This window comes from Rissa tridactyla, chromosome 1, assembly GCF_028500815.1.
Source record: "Rissa tridactyla isolate bRisTri1 chromosome 1, bRisTri1.patW.cur.20221130, whole genome shotgun sequence".
Taxonomy (NCBI): Eukaryota; Metazoa; Chordata; class Aves; order Charadriiformes; family Laridae; genus Rissa; species Rissa tridactyla.
In genome coordinates, this window is record NC_071466.1 from 35789689 (window position 1) to 35815574 (window position 25886).

At 41.2% G+C, this 25886-nt stretch overlaps 1 protein-coding gene across 9 annotated transcripts in view; it reads left to right on the top strand.

The window, feature by feature from the left end:
• The window catches only part of ENOX1 (ecto-NOX disulfide-thiol exchanger 1), a 380407-nt gene that overhangs the window by 317970 nt on the left and 36551 nt on the right, over positions 1-25886 (top strand). For all 9 annotated transcript variants that reach the window (XM_054206709.1, XM_054206718.1, XM_054206658.1 and 6 more), the window contains one exon: positions 16714-16898. In XM_054206709.1, the coding sequence (XP_054062684.1) occupies positions 16714-16898 (185 nt within the window). The remainder of the gene's footprint in view (positions 1-16713; positions 16899-25886) is intronic.

The window sequence follows — 25886 nt, forward strand, 5'->3', positions numbered from 1 at the left end:
TTGTCGCAAAGTGTGTCACTCCATTCTAGACTGAAATCCTCTTCTTTCATCTGCCAATTGCTCTCCTCCTAGTTGTTTAGGTGCTTGGTTTACTGATATCAGTGACTCAGTGGCAGAGCTGTAATAAGAATGGGGACCATTAGTCTCCTGGACCTGCCTTCCGCCCTCTAGCCCATGTTGCAGTGCTGGGGAACTGTCTCCTGAGCAAAGAATTTCTGCTCCTCCAGGTGTTTTAAAGGTCATTCTCCCCAAGCTTAGTTATTACCCCACTCTATCATGTGCAAGCTGAATCTTCAAGGAAAAGGAAGGCATCACTACCTGCTTGTTCCTTTGGAGGGCATCTCAAACTGCGGCCAGGATGCTCTGAACAGCCCCCCCAGGGAAACCAGTAAGTCGGCCGAACTATCATACAAGCCTAGTTTATAGAAGATCCTCCTGGTTTCACAGACTAAAGGTCATTTGCATTACAGGGAAAGCTGGCAAAAGGCTGACCTGAAACTGAGTGAATCTCACCTGTGGGATCAGCTATTTCTATAGAATGATGGGTTTTTTTTCCAAAATTCAGCCTTTAAACAGTGATTTTTCTGCAATGGGGATTTTGGAGTTTGAAAGGGACAAGAGGATTGCTGAAGTAAAGCTGGGAGATTGCTAAGAAAAAAATAATAATGATGATTGGCAACTCAGTTAATACATTTGAAAGTCAAGGTGCAGCCACTGAAGCGTTAGCTCAGGGGAAAAAAAAAAAGAGATTCAGCGCTGGAGTCTAGTGGATATACGAAAATCTTCAGAACGATCAGGATTTATGGATGCTTCATCTCCCACCTGCTGGCTCCGGGAGTAAGGATCCACATGTAAAAGCCTCCAAAGTAATTTTAAGAATTAGTGAAGTGAAGCTGCATGTTGTAGAAAAGAGCTGAAGTTTGGTTTATGCCTAGAAGGCACCTGTAATTTTACTTTAAGGGGAGGTGGGTTAATCTCTTCCTTTTGCAGTTCTCAGCGACATGCCATTAATTCTAGCAGCTCCAACTTCAGCGAGAGACTGCAGCTGGCACCGCGGAAAAGAAGGATGCAGAGTGCTTGCAGAGGGATGCGGGAACGATGGCCGCGTGATTAAGGCTTTTGACTGGGATCCCACAGCGCTGGGCCAGATCCCAGCTGGGCCACATACCCTCCGCCTGGAGCAATCAATGAATCTGTGTTATCTATTCCCCACTATCAAATGGAGGCAACGATGCTTCCTTTCATTCATCCGCTGCCCGTCCTGCCCACGTGGATGGTGACCACCTTGGTATGGGGCTCTCTCCAGCTCAGCAAACGTGCAATGTCCCACTCATTGGGCCCCTGGATCATTTCACCAGCTCTGTATTACCTCTGATGAAGTAACTTAATGACATCTGGGGGACGGCACGCAAGTAAAAAATTGCAACTCGTGTAGTGTGAAGCCCAGTTTGAACACGTAAGATTGGCGCTGCCTTCCACCATCCTGCCATAGACATCCTCTATGGCACGATTTTCAAACATACCCAAAGTAGGCGCCAAATTTAAACATTGAAGCTCTTTCTGTCTTGAAGAGTAGGCTGGATCTTTAATGCTCTCCTGAACTGCTCTGTCTGTCCTCTTCGCAGCGTCAGCTAAGTCACTTGCCGCAGGAGACAGGCTGAATAGCGGGCAGTCCGTCTCACAGGAGAGTGCAAGTCCTCGTGAAAGTCAGTATTTGCAAATCGCACCCTGGTGCACGCGGCAGAAAACAGGCTTTGCGATATTGTTCATAAGTCTATCTTGAAAGTTGCAAGCCTGGCAAATCTTCAAGGAAAGCCCGAAACAACACCAAAGCGATCCGTGTGGTGCTTATTCATCTTTTCTCTGCAATTCAGTCCTCTTTTTTGCTTTCTGTAAGGCTTGTGTGAATGCAGAGATGCACACGTGGAATGGAAACTGTGTTTTATAGCTGGATTAAACTGGCAGGAAAGCTTTATATAGCTTGTTATAACTTTGAATAGAAATTGCTGAGCCCCAGCTGTGTGGAGCTGAGCTTTGCTTTTCCTTTTCTTCCAACTGGCCCACTGTCACGGCAGATCTCATGTCGGATCTTCCTCTTCCTCCTGATCCTAAGGATCAGATGTTTTTCCCTTCCTTTCTTGTAAATCTAATCTTTCGGGGTTTATGGGAGACTTTGTTTTAAACAAAAGTCTGATTTATTTTTCTGTCATTACCTGTCCATCCCTTAGCTTTTTGGCATTGGATTTTGTGAACGTGGTACTGATATTTAATAAGCCCATAATCTCCCCTTTTAAACACTTGTTGATAAAGAGAATGTAACATAACAAAAGGTATTTACTTTAAGAATTAATGGGCCAGCATTGCTTTTTTCCTCAAAAAAATCAATATAATTTCAAAGCCATCAGCAGCTGGTGTCATAATCAGCCCTGCGGTAATAAACATATAAAGGCATATGAAGAGGAAAATAAACCCTGTTAACAGAAGCTACTAACCAGGTTTCATAAGCAATCTCGAAGAAAAGAACGTATTCAAAATCTGAAGCTCTGAATTGTCACTGTACCGACAGGGTTCCCTCTCTGGCCGGAGAAGACAGCTCAACAACCCTTTTGAGCTCTCCGAGTGGAGTAACTTCCTTTTGAATGGAAATGCTCTGGACACAGCAGACAATCAGCTTTTGCTCCCTGGGACCATCAGGGATGATCACTAGAAAGCAGCACAAGATGATTATTCCCTCTACGCTGGGGAAAGTCTGCTCTTGTGTCTTTCACAGCGTGCCAGTTCAGAGCTGTTACCATCAGGCAGACTCCAATTCGGTGCCTTAAAATGCATTCCATTTTCCCCACATGGCTTTTACAAAAATAGGCTGAAATTCAGGAAGCATGGTGGCAGGGGCCTAATATTATACCCCTGGTTTTAAGTCCATTTGGCTGTAATAATGCTTGCTGTGCAGGTGAATTTAGATGAAATACCCTTGATGAATCAGGGCTGAAGGTAGTTGCCAAGGCTGTCTTCCCCGGGGAATAAAGACATCTTTGTCCTGTCCCAAGTATTGGGCCAGTTCCTCTGGATGATGCACAACCCATCGGCTTTGGGCTGAAGGTCTGTGCTGGTCCTGTGGACACAGCAGTGAAGGGGTTAACCTAACTTTCAATTTTTAGAGGAAACAGACACTTCAAAGGCATTTTCCTAATATGGGGTTTAGGAGGATGTCCCGTTTACTACAAAACAAGTCTGTTGCGCTTTGATGCTTTTCAACTGCCAGAAATACTATTATCTAGATTACATTTTATCATGTTTTCTGGGTATTTCATACTGATAAGGTTTTATGCAGGATCATTACATATGAGAATAGATTTAATCCTGTTTTTAGTAAGCTTTAAGGACACTGAGGGATTATTTATGTAATAAGATGCAAAGTTGCTATGGAAAATGCTATAGCAACCTAACATCTTCACAAAACCAAGCAGCCACTTGTGACAGCAATCTAAATTTACATTTATTTTAGTGTCATTTTATTGACATTCTTAGTATCTCATTTTGACAGCATGTTAAAATATGTTTTGCGTTCATGCTAGAACAAAATTAACAGCATGTTGTTGGATTGAAGATGATGCTTATAATTTGGGGGGATAATTTTAGCATATTTCATTTTGTGTAAATAGCATTAAAATAGTAGTGAAAAGAAGTTTGGGTGCATCGCCTCTATTCGTAATAGAGCAAACAATGCACATTGACAGTCATATTTTACAAGTCAGTGAAAGCTAAACTGTTTTTATTTGCTTTATATCTGAGTGAAAATATTTTTAAGAAAGAAATGATTTTGTTATTAGAATTCATTTCAAATCCTGTATCTTTTATTATAACTTTCCCAGTTCAGGATACAGGCTATAATTTTTCATTAGCTTTCATAAAGCAGGGCATCATTTCTGAATGCGGAGACTTGCAGTTTGATAGGGAATTGCCCTATTTAAATGGGGCTTTTCTAAAGCATAGAATAACAGTACACGTTGCCCCTAGGAGGTTAAATAAAAAGGGAAAGAAAAAACAAACAAAAGCGACAAAACAGTCTGAACTCTGTCCTGTGCTCATTGCAGTTAATAATGAAACTCGCATTGACTTCAATGGGAGCAGAAGCAAGCTCTGTATATTGATTTTCTCCATCCCCCTCCATTAAGAATCCTGGAGTGTGGCTGTAACATTGTTGAAGTGGGATGTTGGCAGCAAAATCAATAAAAGACAATATTAGAACATATGCTGTTTTCAGCTTCCTCACAAGCTGATAGAGCTGGTATTAGCATTCTTCTCCAAATCACACTTCATGCTTTCTATAGAATGACCTTCCTTATAGTGCCCTCTCCAATATAAAGCTTTTGTGGTCTTACTCTCATATTTAGCCTTCAAGAGAACGAGCCCTATTTATAACAGTGAAGACAATTGATTCTGAACGGAGCATAAAGAACAGATTCCTTCAAGAGTGGCCTCAGCATAAACCCTATTTCAGACCTCCTATGAAAGATCATTTCTATTGTTGTTTAAACTAAGCTCTTGGGATTTTCGTAATTATGCTGTTCTTCGTGCCCTGCTGGTTTTAGAAAATTTTTTCACCCCAGCATATTAGAGAGGCTTGCAGATATTGCTTGAGGTGGAGATTTAGGTACCTTCTTATCCACCCTTAAATCCAAGAAACATCGGCCATTGCTAAGGTGTCAGAAGAGGTAAAGATCAGAAAGCAGAGTCTTTTCCAATGTCGGTACAAGCTTCTAAAGTAATAATTACAGGTTTGGGGAGCATCATTATGTCAGAGAGATGTGAGGCTGGTTGAGGTTTCCAAAGCATTAAAAGCTTCCTTTTCAAAGCATGTGGCTTCTCGTTCCTTATGTGTCCAGATGACTGGCAGCCTGTGATGCGGTTGCCAGGAGTTAAAAGCCCACCCAGCAGAGCTCATGCTTGAAGCTGGATGGCGACAGAAATTCCCCAAACTGTTACTAGTTGATGATGCTGGTTTATTTGCTGAATGAATCTTAGATTCAGAGGCATTTCATGGTGTCTTGCTCTTTGGTTTTGGCTTAAAGACCATCTCAAGAAAATAAGCTTTTTTCTTACTGGTGACGCATATCCATAGTATAGAGTTTTTGTGAGCAATATATCGAAGGATTTGGTTCATAAAGTTGAAAGCCAGGTGGCTTCAGTGCTGCTTGGAGGTGAGTGATATTCTTTCAGTCTTATTTGGGTTTAGATTCACGGCAGAGGGAAGAGAAAGCAAAGAGAAGAGATCTCGAATGTGGAATGACCAACTGAAGAACTAGACACCATACCGAAACCAGACCATTTTATTCCACTTCTCCACTAATTCCAGCATGTGACTCCTTGAACATCAGCATATAGAATTCTAAAGGAGGAAAAATTGTTTCTTCTGTGTTAAAAGTGGTTTGTTTTGTTGGGATTTTTTTAATTTTTTTTTTAATTTTTAGTTGCCTTTCAATGGGCAAAGGGCTTGCAATCCTTCTGTTTATTTATTCAGCCCTCCCCATCTTTGATGCGTAGTGAGCTGCGTCCAGTGCAAGAGCTGTGCCAAGCATGGCTTTACAGCACTTGTATCCAGTGATTGCTGAGCTGCTTCTACAACTGCCGAGTGCCCACCTCGCATGTCAGCCAGGGATCTCTCTGAGGAGATTTGGGTGGTTGCTAGGCCACAACACCAGTTTCTTCATCGCTTCTTCGTCACGTGTCAAATACAGACTGTCTTCCCTCGTAAATTTGTCTGAGCTCTGGAGGCAAGTGAGCACTTTTAACAGTCAAGGAAGAACATGATAAAAAGCAATAGCTCTCTCCATGTTGTTCTATTATCAGGTGGTCATCTGTCTCATCATGTTTTGTTGATAGGTTTTGAGATGCCTGTGCTGTTAGGCCTTGCTCCCACAAGCTACTGCCTGCTGCTCAGAGTGTTTGCACTCACCTTCTGCCCAACACCCACAGATACAAAGTCCTAAGCGGTGGCTTACCCAGAAAGTCTGGTACAAGGAGTAGTTCCCAGTTATGTCTTCAAGTTACACACTTCTTGCAGATTTCAATAAATTGTCTGTTTCTGAAAGGACTGGAAGTACCAGTAAGCCCCGTAGAACCCTGTCATCTGCAAGTTTGCAACGCGTTTTATTTTTCAGTAGCTGAGAAAATACCTGCTAAACATGTTAAATTGTGGAGAAGCAGAGTGGCTTCTATTTGTGGATACTGAGTATGCTGAAGGCAGGTTGGAGGGGAAAAAAGAAGGTTTTTGGCTTGCAGATACAGCTCTTCTGGACACCCGTCCACTCACATAAGGGATAAATGGCTCAAGAAATGCTGTCTCTGAATGCGAGAGTCGAGAAATTACAAGCTTCATGTGATCATTCGCCTAGGCCTTCTAAAGCGGTAAAAACATATTCCCATATTTAAGACCTATTTTTATCTGAGGCCAAAGTAACTGAGTAAATAGTTCAGTATTATGCACAATTTTAAAAGAAAAATTAGCTCAGCCCTCCAATCCAGTACGAGGTCAGAGAGATAGTCGGTTAAAGGCTCTCCTGCAATTTAAGGTGCAATAGAATTTTGTACAAAGGTGGTTTATCATCACATTTATAGAAAACACTTTACCTTTACGAACAAAATTTGCCTATTATAAATCAGAACAATTCAAAACACCGCAGTCAATTCAAACACTCAGATCAGCCCTGTCTTCCCTAATGAATGTGACAAATTGAGGCATTCACGTGCACGCTGTCAAGTTTGTTTTCCAAGTAGCAATGACGGTTTCTTCACATTTGTAAGTCCTACAGATTATTTTTTTACAAGTTGTCGCAGTGGTGCTGGGGCTGCATGCAATTCCTAGTTCGAATGCCAACAGTAGCAATGCAGCCGTGCATCTTGTAAATGCCACCGCTTATTGTTTAAGTCTGAATAAAAATATAGCAATTACTTTGGCTCCTAAGAAGCAACCATCAGCAACCCACCTATACAGAGGTTTACCTATATACAATAATGTTTGAATATCCTAAGTAATCTATGTATCACTCGTACACACATACATACAATCCATTTATGCATGTACATAAGATTATATAAGTGTACATAAGTATACTTATATATGTATACATAAGTATACATAAGATTAACATAACATATATGAAACACTGAGCTTTCATCAACGTCTCTTGTGCTATGCAGAGTTCAAATGTCTTGTACCCTCAAGTTGCAAAGCACCCTTAATGGAAGCAGTGGTTTTCCGTTACTGATGTGGGAGAGGGTCATGAGTGCCACTTGGCATCTCCCCAGTAACCAGCGCTTTTCTTACTTGGGTAAACATACTTCTTCCCCCTTGAGACTAAAATCTTCTCTGTTCATTTTTAGAGTTACAGGAATACAGTCATTTTTTTTAATATCATCGATTAGAGGAAAAAGTCGCTTTTTTGCTGGCTTCTTTAAAGCACAGTCTCTGTAAAAGTGTCGCAACAGTTCTGTTTCTCAATTAGGGAAAAAAGAAAGCAGAACCTCTAAAAGAGATTCAGTACTTGATTAAGTATATTTAACTAAGGCAGCAGTTATTAGTAAACATAAAGCATAAGTATCTGAAAAATTCATCTCATCACAAACCAAATTCTCCAATAAGCAGTGGGAAGGAGTGATTTTTAGTGAATTTTGAGAATATCTGAGAACTGCTACTACTTTTGATCAAAGTTATACCCCTGCATTTTCTTACGATGGCTTGCTTCCTACGCCCCTAGTTCGAGAGGAGAACCAAGCAGGAAAGGCAACGCAACAACCAGCCCAACTAACAGTCCGTCCATCCCAGTTGTCTGGGCAGAGCCAACTCTTCCCTCTCCTGTCTTCCCTTACGCATAAGCCAGGTCAGTTGGGCTTGCTACATATCATGGGCGGCGGTAGAAGAAATGAAGCCCAAAAAGGAGAGGAAACAAGGGCCCTTTGCTTTAAAGAGGTGACCTGGAGAAACTGGTCTCAACGGAGCAGGTTAACTAGCAACTGTCGAAATACCATTTACGAGCCATGTAGATTCCTGTTCTCCAAAGAGATGCTGTCAAGTAAAATAGACCTAAAATGTGACAGGCTTTGATATTATTCTAACAAGGAGGTCTCTTCCAAATTCTAAATATGCGTTTCAGTAATGTGATGTGACATCTTTGTAGGAAAAGTCCAAAACGCTTAATGCTGCAATTTACCTGGGACAGAACTGGGTAAGAGAGAACTGGAGAATGTACTGCAAAATAAGTACAAGTCAGGGAAGAGAGAAACATCTGGAAATGTCAGGCAAGTGGGAATTACAAATGAAAAAAAGAGATGGACTCATGCATTTGGAGTTCAAGGAGGAAATAAACTGAACAGAACAAATACAGAGGAAAAAGAGAGGAAGGTATGGAGAGAGGGACAGAAAGACTGTCTTGAAGTGGGAGATGAGCCCTCTGTCTTTTAAGCCCTTTAGAGAAAGTTGATTCACTGTTCAAGTGGGTTTTCTGCAAGCACGAGGTCTAGATCGATGATCCCAAACTGAGCTCCTGAGACAATGATCACTTGTAAGACTGTAGTAAGTGGTCTGCATCTTATTCCTAGGTCTGGCTAAAACAGCGAGATTAAATTGCCTTGCTAGTGTTTTTAATTAAAAGTCAGAGTTAGTGAGAGCATGGTGAAATACAGAGAGCCGGTACTGATCCACAGGCTAGAAAGTTTGGAAGCCACTAGTCCAGAAACTTAAAGCGGAGGTTTTCAGTTAATGATCTCTCTAGGGCTTTAAATAAAATGTCAGATATCGTGAGACTCATCATAACACCGCAGGAGTTGGCAGCGCTACTCTCCAAGGCATTCTTAATCTGCTGCAGAGCCAGTATTTGCGTGATACTTTTTGTTATTAGGCCCATCCGGACTGTAATCTGCCCTGCCTTTCCCTACACCTTCTTTGCTATTTGCAAAGAGATAGATATGCTTCATTACACAAGGAATTATAAGCCTTCATAAATTACTGGTGAGCCACAGGAAAGAACAGTGCTATTGCTGAAGTCTGCTAAGCAGGAAGAAGTTTTGTAAACTCAGAAAAATCTCTCTCCAGACAAATGCTTTGGTTTCTCAAATGTTACATCTGTCTGTACTGGATGGGACGGATAAAATTACAGTTAAATGAATGATGGTGCAACTTTTCTTTTTTCTTTTTTTTTTTTTTTGGCAAGCATCCTTCCATTTACTAATTGTTCGCCAGCAAGTTTTATCTGAATAGGAAGCCTGAAAATAATTCTCATGAGCATTCAATTTGAACATCTGGTATCATCATGAATGTGTCTGGTATAATGAGCTTCTCTGCATTGAACATAGGCTGCATGCTGAGGGAAGGACTTTGAAGGAACTGCACCTGAATAAAGCAGTTTTTGTAAAAGAGTAAATCTCCCAGTGTGCGGGCCCTGGCTCCTGCTAACATTAATGACAATAACCCCTCCACATATGGGATAATTAGTGCCCTTAGAGTTTAAATTTGCAGGTACTGAGACATTCAAATGAAGTGTGCCTAACATTACAAAAAAAAATGTGGAATTTGCTTCATTGTTTGGTTGCATTATGTCTGAAGAGGGAAAGAAAAAACTGTTCATGGCTAGGTTAGCTTGTAATTGCCCCAAATTATTTATTTTTATACCAGTCTAATTCTGTTTTCAGAGTTTATTTAGGCTGGTTAGCGAGCTGCTTTCAAACTTTAACCAATGGATTTTTTAAAAAAAAAAAAGCCAAGTGACATAGTGTCTTTTTGTGGAAACATAAGAGAGCAATGGAAGAGGCATTTATTAAAGAAAGCAGTATAGGAATAATGTCGCTTTTATCTGCTAATATCAGATGTATTTCGGTGCACCCGTCATAGACATCCAAACACTTTTTATGCTGGTGGTCAGGTATTTAGTAACTGTGCATAAAGAAAAGAAAGTGTCCTCGAGGAACTCAACGCAACAGATCAAAGGCACTTTAGATATCAGAGCTCTCAGAAGCCTGACATTGCTGTAAGGTGTGCTAAGAAAATGCCTCAAAACGATGAAGATGTAGCTTAGTCTTATTCTTCCAGAAAGCTTCTTGGAGATACCACCAAAAAGTTGCTTTCCCAAATGCCTTTGAGCACGTAGGGAGCATGTGTGACTAAAACTTGTTCTCAGAGCTCAGTTTTTCTGGTAGGGTTTATGAAAGTCAGGTGTGAATCAAGTGGATCTATACCTGAGTAGTCATAAATAATAACGGCCTCAACTTTCATTCTGCCAGGAGCTGACAACTGGTGGAGAATGCAGAGGGAGGGTCAGCTTTGACAGTTTGAGGTGGAGACACAGGTTCATGCTTCTCTAGTTACTCCAGTTGCTTGTGTGTCCCCCCCACCTCAGAGGCCATCCAGCTTTCTATCTGCAGTGAGGGCCGTGCCTTCCTTCCCACCACCCTGCAGACCTCCTGCAAACCCAACCTTCCTACCCACCCTCAACATGTGGGTCACTCGCTGGCATCACCTCACACACCACCCCCCCGCCACTGAGTGACCGCGATGGGATCCTCAGACCGTAGCAAAAAGTTTAATTTCCTGCGGGCTGGAGCACTAAGTAGAGCCTTATAGGGAAAAAATGAATGAGGGTCCAGTGCTACCATCTTAGTCTATGAAACTGGAAGTTTTTTCCTTCAAGACAGCCCCAATCTCAGCGTCACCCTTTCCTGACACATGCCAGCATGGATACACCAGTGTATCCTCTCATGGTTTCATGTTCGACATGAAACTGGCCACATTACTCGCTTTTGAACTCTTCCTTCTTACACCCAGTAACTGTTAAAAATGCCGCCGCCTTTCTTGTGTTCTTGTGCCACCACCAGAAGTCCTACCACACTTCCTTTTCTCTTCCTTCACATATTGAACTCAGGTCCAACATTTTCTTTTGTTCCACCTACCTCTTCCTAGAATCTGACCTCTGCTTTTATTCTGTCACAATTCATACCCAAACCTTGTGAGCTCGTGTTTGACTTCCAGGAGTTCCTCTTCTTTAGCCCTCACTCAAGCCCTTTCTCAAGATATCTCCTTTCTCAACATATCTCCTAAGACCATCCGTGCTGTACTTCTGCTAAGACCATCATCCTTAAAAATGACAAATGCCATTGTTTTATAACTTACCCTGTTTTCTGCAGCATCAAGACATAGCTCGTGCCCTTCCAGATCCTCCAGAAACATTTTTCCTTGCTGATTTTCACCTGTTTGAAAAACAAGCAAGCTAGCTAGAGGCCAGGGATAACTTTTATTGTTTGTATTTATAGTTGTGAACTTCACGTCCTGATTTCTTTCCTCTCACATTTGCTCAGTCCCTTAAGCTGAAAACTCTTTGAAGAAGTAGCAGTGTCTTGCAAGAGGGCTATTTTTGACATTGTAAATGCTCTGCAATGGGAGTGATGCAAAAAATTACCATAATAACAGCCATCATTTTGACAGTTTTTGATGTTTTTCTTGTTGCTGTTATCAAAAGGAGCATTATATCATTTAAAACCTTATTTTCAAGTCAGGAAATTAGGATAATGGCATTAGTAGAACTCAGATGACAGGAAGATTTGGGGATATGCTCTTCATCTGCTTTCATCCATGTCACTGTCACTGTATCGATACATTGGCTAAAGTTCCAAAACCATGAGAAATTCTGCTGAAGAGGTTAGACCAAAAGTCTAAAGATAGACAAAGAAGAAAAGAAATTTTCAGTTTTATGGTCTATTTCTACACAATTATAGAAGAATCTATAGGAAAAAAAAAATACAGAAAAAGTTCTGCTGGGAGGACCTAAGGGAAGTCTGTGCTCTTGAATTTACAAGAGGGTTTTCTGTTATTGTTGTTAGCGTTTGCTCATTTGTTTTTCAGATACTACTTCCAGATTGCCTCGGACTCTTGAGATAACCTGCTGCCTGTGCATTTCAACTTGGTGCGGCCCCAATATGAGAATTAGTAGCCTGCCATTAATGTTAACTGTAATGCTATTAGGGCACCATCTAATGAGAAACGCACAGCACAGGTAGTAGAACATTAGTAGCAGCATTAGTAGAAGTGGTAGAAAATTTTGAATTCTCCCCAATATCCTTAATAAATAGATACCTTCAGAGACGTGGGGTGTTCACTTTATTTCCTGGCCACTATGAGAAGATCTAAGTCAGAAAATACTACAATTACCCTGTATCACCTGTGAAGACTTGCCGTATGTTAACTCCAGTGGGCGTTATTGAGTATTAGGTTAAATGTAGTCACAGAGTACCGGCTAAAAGTAGAAGCTACAGATCAGTAGCACACATAACGCAAGCACGCTCCCAACTAGCCGAGATAGATGTCCTAGAAAAATAAAGTTAATTATTTGTTTCTTCTGAGACATCAGTCAATGAGTATGTCCTTAGATTTCAGTGGATTGCTGATCGGCCAGTCACTTCGTGTTTTAAAAAGGGTGTCTTTTTGCTTTGGGTCTAAGTCTGGATACGCTACATGAAGTCTATCTCGCCATTGAGGCTGCTGCCACATGGTATACAGCACTCCTGCCTCAACCCAAGGAAATCGCACTAACCTCTTAGATGTCCTCAAAATATCAATGTGAAGTTTTCCCCCACTTACATCCATCTAATCTTCCTCCGGCTGCTTCTCTGAGACGGGCAGGTATCGTTTTGCATCCCTCGGTGAAAGCGCTGTAAAGCGTATATTGAGCTGGTTTCCAGCTGTGTTGGTTTAGGTGGGAATATTTTCTTCTGCTTGCAGCGCAGGCAGCTATTTGGGATTCTTGTCAGAGTGTTCTTTTGGTATAGCTTCCTGTATGTAGTTCTTCTGTAAACGCTTTCAGCATTTATTGTCTTTGTATCCTGAGATGCTTTTTAGCATGTTTCAGAGAAGGATTTTGTAGATGAGTGTCTGAACAACCAAACTTAAATGGCTTGAGAAGCAGCACTGAGATGAGCTGAGTAAACATTTTTTTTTCTCCAGCTAAAACTACATTCATGAGCTGTTTCAATGAAGTCATAGCAAAAATTTCTGTAAAAATTTGAAAAATGCTTACTTTTTAAAATGCAGATTCCCTCTTCCCCCCAAATTCTCCTCTAATTTTAATTCAGTATTCAATGAAGCGGGTTTTTTATATAATATGTAATAAATTACATATTATTATATATAATTATTATAAATTAAATATAATTTAAAAATAAATTAAAAAGTAGTTTTATATATAATAGGTATTTTGTTTGGAATCAAAAGAGACATCGGTCTGAATCCAGGATTATTTTATTTTTAGTGCACTAAAATACAAAGATCTTAAAATTATAGTTACGTTAGGTCAACACAAAGAACGTTTCTGATTGTGTTGAAAGCAGTTATCCAGTGTTGATGAGCTGGAGCACCTGGGGTCCACCAGAGTCTTTCTTTGACTTATTCTCCCTTTCTGGTAACCACTTTGTCTGCACTATTTGTGTCTTTAAATTAAATAGCAAAGGAACTACATGTATTTAATGTCATACCGTCTGTGGACTCTTATCTGTAATTAATTCATTTAAAAGCTTGTGACAATTTAGTGTTCTGTTACACCGCTGCTATATGCGTTGCATCCTCCTTATTTAAGGACATATTTCTACCTTGGACTCTGTCTTTAATTTCTTGCTATGAGTGTCTGGGAAGATCACCAGAGTGTATAATAATGTTGATAAGAAATTGTACACCTCTGGGAATCCTGCCTAATATCATGAACTTATCTCTGCTGTGTTCTTATTCTCTCATTTTAGGTTGTTTGGGATATTTCCATTTTGTGTTAAAACAAATTGTAACCTCTTTCACTCTTTCAAACACAGCCTTTGTCTTCCAGTGTCTGCAATCTAGAATAACAGGGTGCCCGTCCTCGGATGGGACTTCTTGGTAGTACCGCAATGTAGTTATTGTCATATAGGTTTTAATACACTATACTAAATATAATTTTAAAATATTGACATGAAATAATGGCATTCAGAGGTGCAACTCGGTTTTTTTTAGCAGTAAAAAAACTGCATCGTATTTCTACAGGAAAAACGGGCAGTTACCTTCACTGCTCATATATACTGTGTCTTGTTCCGTTTCAGTGACTTATTTTTTAAACCCTAATATGTTCATCACCTACAGCTTACTTACGTGTGCAGTATGTCATAGCCCTTTCTATTTCCCCTAATTTGGTGCCCCTGTAGCAAACTTCTTGTGCTGTGCCTAGCTCCGCTCAACAGCCTGAACTCACCTAGGAGGACAAAAAGGAGAAGGACTTCTCCAACTGGGCTGTAGTGTGACCCAGAAAACACACAACAGCTGCTTCCCCAGTAAGGGCTGGCTGAATCTGGGTCCTAACCCACATTTCAATGGGGATGGTGATTAACAAGTGCATAGGCCTTACACCCTCCATTTACACAGCAGCTCTCAGAAGTTTTTAAAGAGGTAGATTAGGTGATGGACAGCAGATTAATTACTGCTGCCAAGCCTCTCTTAAAAACTCGAGTATGCCCATGATGGTCTCCTTTCATGCTCTCAGAGAGCAGAAGGGTAGACAGTTTTTTGGCTAGAATTGAGTATTAGATTAAAAAGAAAAATTAAATCATGGAAGAGTCTGGTAGGAGTAAGAGAATACAAATGACAGAGACGATTTAACCAAGGCCTAAAGTGACAGGACAAGGGGCAATGGTTTTAAACTGAAAGAGGGTAAGCTTAGATTGGACATAAGGAAGACATGCTTTACAATGAAGGTGGTGAGATGCTGGAAGAGGTGGTCCAGATAAGTTGTGGGTGCCCCATCATTGGAACTGTTCAAGGTCAGGCTGGATGGGGCTTCGAGCGACCTGGTCTGGTGAAAGATGTCCCTGCCTATGGGAAGTGTGTTGGACTAGATGATCTTTAAAGGTCCCTTCCAACCCAAACTGTTTAATTTTGACATGAGTTTTTGTTAGACTGAGGTTTTTATTTTCTTGGACTCTTTTTTTTCCCCCCTTTCTTTTATTATAGCTGATTGGCTTTTACAAAAAAAAAAAAAAAGAAAAAAAGGGATTTCATCCTCTTATTTGCCCATTGGACTCATCATTGCAATTTCTTGAGGGTAAATTTTGTCATGGAAGGATGATTACATGCTTTTCAGAACAATTTAATTTGATGTAACAATACTGTAACTGTTGCTAAATCTTCCAGAGAGATTCTGTAGAATATCCAAATTAGGCGCAATAACCAATCCGTGTCTGTATTTGAATAGTAGCTAACTGTACTTTATTTTGGATGATGCATTTGTGCTATTTTAAAAACAGTAAAAACTATGTGAGAAAAAAGTAGATTTGTCCTACCAAAGATAAAACATTTTTATTGGTAATGAAATATTGTGACATTCTAAGTGCTGATATAATTTCACAAACGTGTCGAACCATGTTATCATGGGGAACAGGGGACTCTCTATCTGCGGAAGGTCTATTCAAGAGATGCCTGACATTAAATGGAGTTAATATACAATTTCCTATAATTTGGAGTTTAACCATATTGCTATTGTAGGTGGGCAAGAAAGAATTCTGTGATACCAAGCCTGAAATCATTTAATCAGGAATGTAAATCAGTTATGTGCTTCAGTTACCAAATGTTGATAGAATTGGCTATGGTGGATTGTTGTTTTTTAATTACAGCTGCTCTGTAATGTTGTTGTGTTACCAGGTTCCAAGGAGGAAAATAGTATAGTACGGCAGCTTGCTATGCCAAATGACCACTGCTGCTGCCAAGTATAAATACTACCAGGAGTGGGCTCCTCTATAGGACGATAACCGCATCCCGAAAGTAGTGAATGCCACACTTCCCTATATGTATTTATGTTCCGATAATTTATTTAAATAATGTGCCTAGTACATGCTTTATAGCCTTCTGCCTTTTGCTACACAAATTTTAGCTTATATTGCAGACTGTGCAAGTCATTTGGCAAATGTAATTTCCATCCCTGCATACTAATCGATTTCTTCACAAACACCTGCTATCAGTTATGATAATAAAAATGCCATTCTAAATTGAAAAGGGGCCAAATGGAGCTTCCTAAGGAAATGACTTAAGTGTCTTTCAATGCCTTTAATGTAGTAATGTTCTTGTAGTGCCAACACTTTTTTGAGCATTTGCATTTTATATAATTTTACTCTATTACATCATTTTTCTGTCTAAATGGTTCCTCATAACCATTGCTACGAAGTAATTCACAGCGAGATTGGAGAGGAATTTCTGCGTTTCCTCTCCCATGGGATTAAACCCAGCAACTTTACGTAGTCAAAATTCCTTAGCACAGATCCGATTGGAACATCTGGCCGCTAGACTAGTGTAAATACTAAACGGCTGTATCAGTTCCTATAACATCGCTGGGAAAACATTGTCGAGTTGGTGGGTGCTTTGCCCTTGGACTGCGTGCCAGTTTCTTTCTAAAATATAAGCTTAAATTTAGCAGCCAGATTGCAAGTAGCGTTTGAATTATCCAGGGTCGCTTTATGGCTCCTTCCATCCCAGGAAATAACTTCCCAGCAACAGCCTGTGCCAGAACCTAATCATTTTCAGCTCTGCTGGGTCTTGTCTCAGCTCCGAAATGTCGCACTGGCTTTCAGCTCTATTGTCATCTCCCCTGACAATGTCCTCTGCATTATTTGTAAGGAAACAATCTATTTTACTGATTTCTTTGCATTTTCATTTTCTCTTAGCTCTAGCCGCCCAGGCGTACGCACTAAAGGAAGAGAACGATAGTCTACGATGGCAGCTGGATGCTTATAGGAATGAAGTGGAGCTCCTGAAACAGGAGAAAGGACAGCTCTTTCGAACAGAAGAAAGCCTTACGAAGGATCAGCAGCTGCAGTTCCTACAGCAGACAATGCAAGGCATGCAGCAGGTATTGCTAAGGAAAAAGAGAACAGGTCTTCTTTTTCTTTTTTTAGGAAAGTAGCACCATGGGGCTGTGCTGTACTCCAGACTAATAGTCATGAAGGTCCTGATTTCTTTTCAGAGTCAAAATCTTACGGATTTCAGATGGGGGAAAGGGGAAGAGGAATTGGGGGTACCTTTCGGGATAATCATTCTAGGAATTCATAAACTGTAAACCCATTGATTCAAGAAAAGTCCTTGTGCATATTTATTTAGGAACAAATTACTTCGGTACATCCCCTGTTGCTCTCCTCACTTAATCCAGTTGGCCCTAATTCTGCACAGCAGTTCAAGAACATTTGTTGGGTGTAGCATAGCCAGTGCGCTGTGATGCTTGGTCTTGCATTCATCTGGTTCTTTAGATGCATCTCCACTTCTCCGCTTTGTCTTTTTTTCTGCTGACTCTTGTTCGAGGATGACTGAGACCTCTCCAGCTTGTCCTGCTAACTTGCACGTGGATAGCAACATCAACGCTGTCTCCTGAGCTCTTACCATTTAGGCTGACCCATGGACGGAACCTTTTCATTCAGGCAATTTTTTGAGTGGTTTAGTGCAGCAACAAAGCTTTTTCTCAGGCATTGGTCAGACAGAAACTGCAATGTGTGCCTGCAGGGGCAGTTCAGTGTGCCTTATCCATTCTCCCTGATTTGTCAGTGTGCTCCTGACGTTATGCTGGGCAGCTCTTGGCAAGCACATCCGTATTGCTCCCACTGCTTTGTCTGGCAGGTCCACTAACACATGAAGCGCCCCTCGTTCAACATGCGCGTGTCTAACCTCTTTCCTGCCCCCCTAACCTCTAACCTAACTTGTATTCAGCTGCTACCTGACAGAGCGCAAGGGCAGTGGCTCACCACGACACTGGCTTGGGCTCCCATCTAGAATGGAGCTTCTCAAGATGTCACTGCGGAGGTGAATTTTGCCTCCTCCGTCTGTGCCCTGAAGCAATGTGTGCGCTCCTCTGTCACTCTTGATTATTAGATTCCAGAAGGGGACAAGTTGTGCCCACTTCCAGATTGTACTAAGCTGCTTTTTCTTATGACAAAAACCAGGAGATGTTCATTTACCTATGAGCTGCCTGGTTGGATTAGGAGCAGCATTGCTGTCGTGGTACCCATCGAATCCAAAAAATCTGCAAATCCCACCTACCACCAAATAAGAGTGCACAAGACAAGCCTACGTGTGTGTTTATACCCCTACAAAACCTGCAGGGTTCTACCAAATTAGGATGATCTATGGTATAGTGGAGTAATTCTGAACAAAATATTTGAAAAATAGAAAATGAGTCATTGACCGTTCAGGAGTAAAATCTTTCCTGAATTTAGGAACAAAGTCATTAATCAGAAATACTTCAGGTTTCAGTATACTTTAGGTATGCTTGAGGTCTATTTCCGATCTTATCCTTATATAAATGGATACTTAAATATCACTGGCTTCATTAAATTTAACTGCATATATAAATATTGTGCTAAATTTTAGCCTGGTGCTAATTCTCCATTAAAATCAGTGAAAAGTGGGCACAAAATACTACTAAATCAAAATGCTAGAGCCCTGACGCTCATTTTGCATTATTATAATTTCCTACCTGGGGTCTGGATGAGGGATAATCAAGTCTGTAGACTATAAATAGATTTCTATTGTTACTTCAAGGAAATGTTAATATCGCAAGTCAATAACGGAACGCAATTTAACTTATCTCTCTGTTCAGCTAGCAATGGACACTGTAGTCCCTGTTTCTCTGAGAGTTTTTATGTTCGTGAGGATTTTGCTGTGAGGTACTGAATTTTTCTAGTTCGCCATCTCGGGGTCAGACCTTCTAACTCCCAATGGGATATAATTAGAGATGGCCCAAGGAGCTGGAGAAGACATTGCGGATAATCCCATCTGACAATATGCTGAGGAGGGCAGCAACACAGGAGCACAGGAGGTGGAGTTCAGAATATTTGGTGGGAAATTATCAGTCAATTAAGCAGCTGGATGATGGCTTTGGATTTCAATGATTAGCCATAGTCATGACATCCCATAACCTTTGTGCTTTTCATGCAGTTCATGCATGCATATTTAGAAATAAACCTTTGATTTAGGTAGACTCTGTTTTATCTCAGCTTGGTTTTGTAAATGTTGAGAGATGACAACCTTAGCTGAAATCCATCAGTATAGCAGGTGCTCAGCTTCTATGGAAATCAGTCTCTCTATGAAATATTAAACATATAGCCAGGACTTGAGTAGTAATAATTTAACAAGAAGACCTGTATTCCCTTTTATGCTTTTGTATATATTAAAATTAATTTCAGACAAGGTAAACTGAATGCCATTGAATTCCTGAACCCTACATATATATCAGCATTAAAAAATGTATTCCTCCTCCTTTTTGCCTCTTCATTCTCCCCTGCTTTTTCATACATCTCTTCTTCTAACTTTGAAAACTAGAGGATTAGTGATTTGAGCTGCAGCCTGAAAAGCAGGTTTATCTGGGATGCATTTTCAGACTCAAGATGTTTTTTTGTAAACATATTTGGTGCCAAACAATAGCAAATGACATCAGTGTATTTTTTTATGTAGTTCTACCATCTGGACATTTTTCAGGATTCTTTCCCGCATTTGCAGGACTGATGAAATGAATGTTTATTTTCTCTTCCATCACTCCTACTAATCAGAAGTAGCATCAGCAGAATCACACAGATGTTTGCTTATGAAGTATACCTTATGGGCAGCAGTCGCAACCTGCTTATTTATTGTCTCTAAAAAAGAAAATCCTTTGGACTAATGACACTGAACTTACTGGGTTTTTAGTCCACTCCCTCCATAAAACTGTGTCACAGTTTAATTCCATACCCACTGTGAGATCTCAAACAAATTGAAATAATGTCTTGTATCCATGGTAACAAATGAGATACACTTTACCTGATTTTGAGATGGAAATTGAATTAACTTGTCACTGCTGCATAGGTGGTATTGCCTTCAATTTATTTCTATAGGAGAACACACATACCGAGCAGATCACTTTCCGAATGGCTCCGTTTTTCCGGCAGTGTTTGGTATTGTCTAACAAAGTCTGTGATCACAAGGAAGGATGTTTTAGTTGTAACTGTTTTTACAATACTTCACAGAACGGTTGTGAGAATTTCTGAAATCTTGTCTCTCTGCCTGAAATGTTTTACCAGGTACATGACTGTAGGTAATGCAGAAAATAACCATCTAGTAGCGTTGCTTAATGCTTGCCATTACAGGACTCAGTTTTCAGTGGGTATATAATTTTTCCAAATATTAACCATTTGGGTTAGCATATCCTATGTGGAGTAGCAAGCAGAATTCTTTTGAAAAACTCTCATCAAAATATTTCAGCCATTCCAAGAACAAAGTGTGAAAACCACGCTTTTCTCGTTTGTTGTCCACCAAAGAAAATTCTTGAGGAGAATGCACTTGCCACCTTCATGCTTTGAAACAGGCACTCAGAATTTGACAGTGAGTCGCTATTGAATTAATGATGTGGTTTCCAAGTCCTTTATAAAATCTGCCTGAAACTGATAGTATTATAAGCCTTCGAAAAAATGTCAGTTTGCCACGTAGGAGATGTCACTCATTAGCATATATCCAAGTAAATTTTAGGTTATTACTGGCCATCTGGGGTTGTTCATGAACAACCTCCATAGCGCAGGCATCGGTACGATGTTTCACTCCTCAAGTTAGTCCTAAATCTACACAGCACACCTCCTTTAGCATGGCTCTCTAATTGAACAAGCTAGTTCCACCTTTTCATCAGGCTTAATTGGCCAAGGTATGGGACCATGATTGCTTAGCTGGACTGATTCCTGAACTGGTTCATTTGCCAATTGGCCAGTAATTCTGCACTGTGCTTCATAGCATCATGTAAATATATGATAATGTTCTTTCCTTTCACAACTCCCTGAGCATGATGGGCCTAATTTAAGCTCCTGCAGGCAAGGGTGTCATCCAGAAATTCCCATGTAAAACATGCTTCCACCTATACTTTCTCCGGGAAATGTACACAAGTGCCTACAGTTCTTCTATCGCAAATGCCAGGGTTTATCTGGGACATTTAAGAGGCACCCCATTGCCCCAGTCCCCTGAAGGGCCTGATTCATTAGCCAAGCTGGGGTTCATAGTCCTAACAGACAGCGACAGCACCGGCTCCCCTTCGTTGGCAGTGGTGCATTAAAGCCTAGCCAGGGGGTTACTCCGTGAGCAGGGGATGTGCAAGGGTGCCTCTCCTAAAATTACTGCTGGGGGTGGAAAGCAAGAACAACAGGAACAGGCGTGGGTGGTAGGCATAGGGCTAACACCAAGGCTGAAGTGCTGCTGCGGGTGCCACCGACTCTGTTACCTCGGGGTGTTTCGTAGAATCATAGATTCATAGAATCTTCATGGTTGGAAGGACCTTTGAGATCATCAAGTCCAACCATACACACACCAAAAAAAAAACCCAAAAAAACCCCAAACCCCTACAATCTCTGCCACTAGAGCATGCCCTGAAGTGCCACATCTAGACGTTTCTTAAACACCTCTAGGGATGGTGACTCAACCACCTCCCTAGGCAGGCTGTTCCAGCGCCTGACCACTGTTTCAGTAAAGTAATTCTTCCTAATATCTAATCTAAACCTCCCCTGCCGCAACTTCAGACCATTTCCTCTGGTCCTGTCATTATTCACCTGGGAGAAGAGGCCAACACCCACCTCTCTCCAACCTCCTTTCAGGTAGTTGTAGAGGGCAATGAGGTCTCCCCTCAGCCTCCTCTTCTCCAAGCGAAACATGCCCAGCTCCCTCAGCCTCCCCTCATATGACCTGGTCTCCAGACCCCTCACCAGCCTGGTAGCTCTCCTCTGGAATATGCTCCAGCACTTCAATGTCCCTCTTGTACAGAGGGGCCCAGAACTGAACACAGTTTCGGCAGAAGACTGAACATACCCTGGCCCTGTTGATGGCCCACGTGGATGTCCCTCTGGTACAGCGTGATGAAAGTCTTCTTTTGTCTTGTCTCCTTTTTTCCCCCCAAACAATATCAATTTCACTCTAATAGCAAGGCAGATTGCGAACCTGAGCACTCGTAAGCCAGGAACCACCAGAGTTACCGCCTGTGTGTTTCGCTTCGTATGCCTCAGAGACCCTTCCCCATTCTGTGCTGCAGAGTTAATCATCGCCTATTCAGTACCTTCCTGTCCTTCCTGTTCAATATGCAACTCGAGGTCTTACTGCAAAGGCCGCATTGCTCCTGTCATTTCCTACCTACTGAGGACTAGATTTTGCAGTTTACTAATCATTTAGCATGTGAAATAAATAGCAAGTGCATCTGAGACTTACGCACCTATTTTTAAAGGGCTCTGATAAATGCCAGGTGACTAGCAATCCTTTCAGGCTTTCAGTGCTCGTTCAGGGAAGGACAGTTTGGCCTGTGATGTCCCTCACCGTTGTGGTCGGGAGGGTGAGAAGAGCATCGCAGCTCCCTCCTTACACTCACTGCCCCCTCGAAGGAGGGTGGCCAGGGTATGTATTTGGTGACAAGGACTGTGGGGCGCACACAGCTTCCACAGTACAGTCACTGGGAGCCGGGTTAGGACCTATTTGTCTAAGTAAGATAGCACAAGGGTCATCTCTCAGGTTTTTGAGCAAGATCATATACCTCTAACGTACAGTAACCATTCTGAGTCGTAAAGCCAGAGGTAACTAGTGTTGGCCTCACTGTGCTGCCTTTGAAATGAATTTGATTTCTACCACTCCCAGCCACTGGAGCAGAGCTAGTCCGTTTTCAGATGTCCTCACTGAGCTAGCAGAATTGTTTTTTTCTACAAGCAACGAAGGCGTTGCTCAGATCTTTCCTTTCCTATCCTGTTATGAAGTGTAGGTTTTTCTCATACAAGTAAGGGAAGAACTGAGTATTCCCATGGTCCCCTTTTTTTAAGGGAGGAAGAGCACGTTTCTGTCCAGGAGGCTTCATCAGCTAGTAGGATAGGGCATCGCAAGACCTTTTTTTCACGTCGCTCTTCTAACCAATCTGCCCCCTTTTAAATTCCAGTAAGCCTCAGCCGGCATTTAGGTCTGCAGCTCTCAGATCTTTCACAGATGTTGTTAACTGTCACGGCCATTCCTTTGGCTCACATACAAACTTTCTGAAATGTCAGAAGTCACGGACACATATGCTGTTGGCTGAAAATTGCCAAATCTGGTGCCACGTGAGCTCCATAACCATTATAACAACCATTTACCTTTAAATATACAGGTTCTAGTAGCAGTTTATCATTGAAATTAACACCATTGTTGAATAGATGGAGCATGTTATGGCTATATTTATTAATATAGCTTAAATGTAGAGGAGATTTGTAGACTTTTTTTTTTCCACCTACTTTTTGCTCACCAAACCTATTCAGTGTATAACCCACGCAATGTACTTACGCACAACTATAAACTGGTTCTTCTCCAAATGCAGTTAAAGAGAAGGGTAAATAAAAGAGATAATAAACATTACCTCTTGTATTTGCATTTTACCTGCTGAATAAACAGACCAGAATAATTAAGTTGGAAATGTTTTTTATTACTACTCTTGCAGTATGAATTCCAGTTACATCTTTCTGTTTTCCTATAAAAGTGGCACTGGAGTAGTAATGGCAATATTGATCAACACCGATAATTTTATAGGGAATGGATATAAAATAAGTGCGAGGGAGTGGATCCAATATCCAGATGTTCACTTCCAGGCCTGTATCTTCTTCTCTTACCCTACGGTTGATTTTTGGAAACTGGTTAAGAAATATGTGTGCTCCTGGGAAAGAGAGGCATCTTCCCATAAGTAAGTATTATCTTTGTTCCCATGTGCTTTTCAGGGCTTTGTATAGTACTGTCCACGTTCAAACTTCCAGAAAATACTTACTCTTTCAGATTATATTAAAAAAAAAGAGCAGCTGGCAATTAAGTGCTAATTATTTACCAGATCTCAGACAAGCCAAATGGGTTCTCCTCTGTGTTTAACAACCTTTCCTTATTGAAAGTAGTGTTTAATTTCCCACTTCTGCCACCACCACTTCAACAATATTAGGGGAAGTGTAAATAAGGGCCTACAGATGCTTTAAGCACCATATTCTTGATAGCTGTTCTAGTGGTAAGATCTAGAGGGTAGCATCTTTTTGCCTGCTGCCACTGGCAAAGCTAAACTGAGATAGGCAGCAAGAATAAGCACTTTGGAGACAAATAATTGGACACCCATATTTTATTTAAAATATGAAAGAAATCAACGAGTATGTTCGTTAACATGCTTGTGTAGTCTAGTGGTGGTGCGGGATAGATCTCATAAGTTTTGGGATCAAGAGATCCTACGTGAGTCCTAAATACTAGTGTTGGCTTGCTGATTACACGGTTTCCAAATGCATTTGATGCTTTCATTACTAGGAGTTCTGCTTCCACTACTAGGAATTGTGTTTCAATGGAAATACCACTGGCCAAACTGATTCTCTTCCCTAATGTCATCCTTCTAATTAAAATGTGTCAGGTCTTTTTATTCTCCTTTAAAATTGGTAAAAGATTTCTTCTTGAATTGGAAAATAAAAATTTTAAAAATGTGTTTTGGTTTGTGGGGGAAGAGCGTGCTGTATCACGCTCATTTGCAGTTCCATGAAAGACGAGATGGGATCATACAGTTGAAGTGCCATTGCCTGCTGAGGAAGTGTCCACAATGGACAGGTACGGGTGAAAGGTTGGAGAAGAGGAGGTTGCTATGAATGTCTTCTTTTGACTGTCATCATCATATCAGGTTGCCTTGCAGGCCAGATACGAGGGCAGAGGGAACATGACACTCATTTAGGATCATCCTTCTTCCTTTGATCAGGATCAGACCAAACTGTAAGCCCACCTGCCTCCTCACCTATTGCCAGTAAAGTCAAGGGCTATGTAACATGCCAGTCACCTCATTTAGCAAAGGTAGGAGGGAGCTTTATTGATGAGGTGTAATGGGCTTCAGTCAGACTCCTCCCCTCCACGGATCACCATCAAAATCAAAGACCTTGTGTAATCTGCTCTGAAAGTCAGATCCCAGAGAGGGATCCTTGATGCTAGCACAAAGTATTAGTAAGTTGAGAGAATTTCACTTTTGAGAGGAGGGATTGATTCTGTAAGGTTCCTAAGGACTTGGGTCTTTTCTTCAACCTAAGAGAATTTGTCTTTCTTGACTGGGGTAAGAGACATGCTTAAAAATTCCTTAGCAAAGGAAAGCTGTAGGACTGGCTCTTAAGCTATTCATTACATCATCCATGTTCTTTTTTCGTCTACTGTCCAACCCCAAACACTGCCTCTTGTAGTTGGTGTGGCTGAATTACTATGCTTCATAGAAACAAAATAATAGTGATTTAATTATCTGATATCTATTAGGTAATTTTTAGAACCATGGAATAATGTAAGTCAGTAGGGACGTCTGGAGGTCGCGTACACCATCCCTCTGCTCAAAGCAGGATGAGCTCTGGAGTTGTCTCAGTTTTGCTCAGGGCCTCGTCTAGCTATGTTCTCAGTACCTCCAAGGATGGAGAAGCCATAGTTTATCTGAGCCCTTGTTCACATGGTTGGCCACCCTCACTGTGGAATATTTTCCCTATATGTAACAGAAATATTTCTTGTTAAAATGTGTCTGGTCACCCTCAGTCCTTACCTGTGAAGAGCCTGACTCCAGCTTCTCTGTAACTTCCCTTTAGGTAGTTTCAGCCTGTCCATCTGTCTGTTTTCTCATTTGGCATATTTCTCAGATTCAGTCCTGCCTGCTCCTGCTCCGAGTGCTGTAAAGCTGTAGGACCTCTGCAGTCAATCTTATAACAAGGGGAGGGGAACACAGAAAACATCTCCCTAAGGAAGCAGGGAGACAGAGTTCTTCAGTAGTGCCACCATAGACACCCATCAGCTGTACGCCCAGCACCCCGGCCCCCTCTGAGGTGGTTAACCTGTGGAGCTAACATCTTCAGCGTGG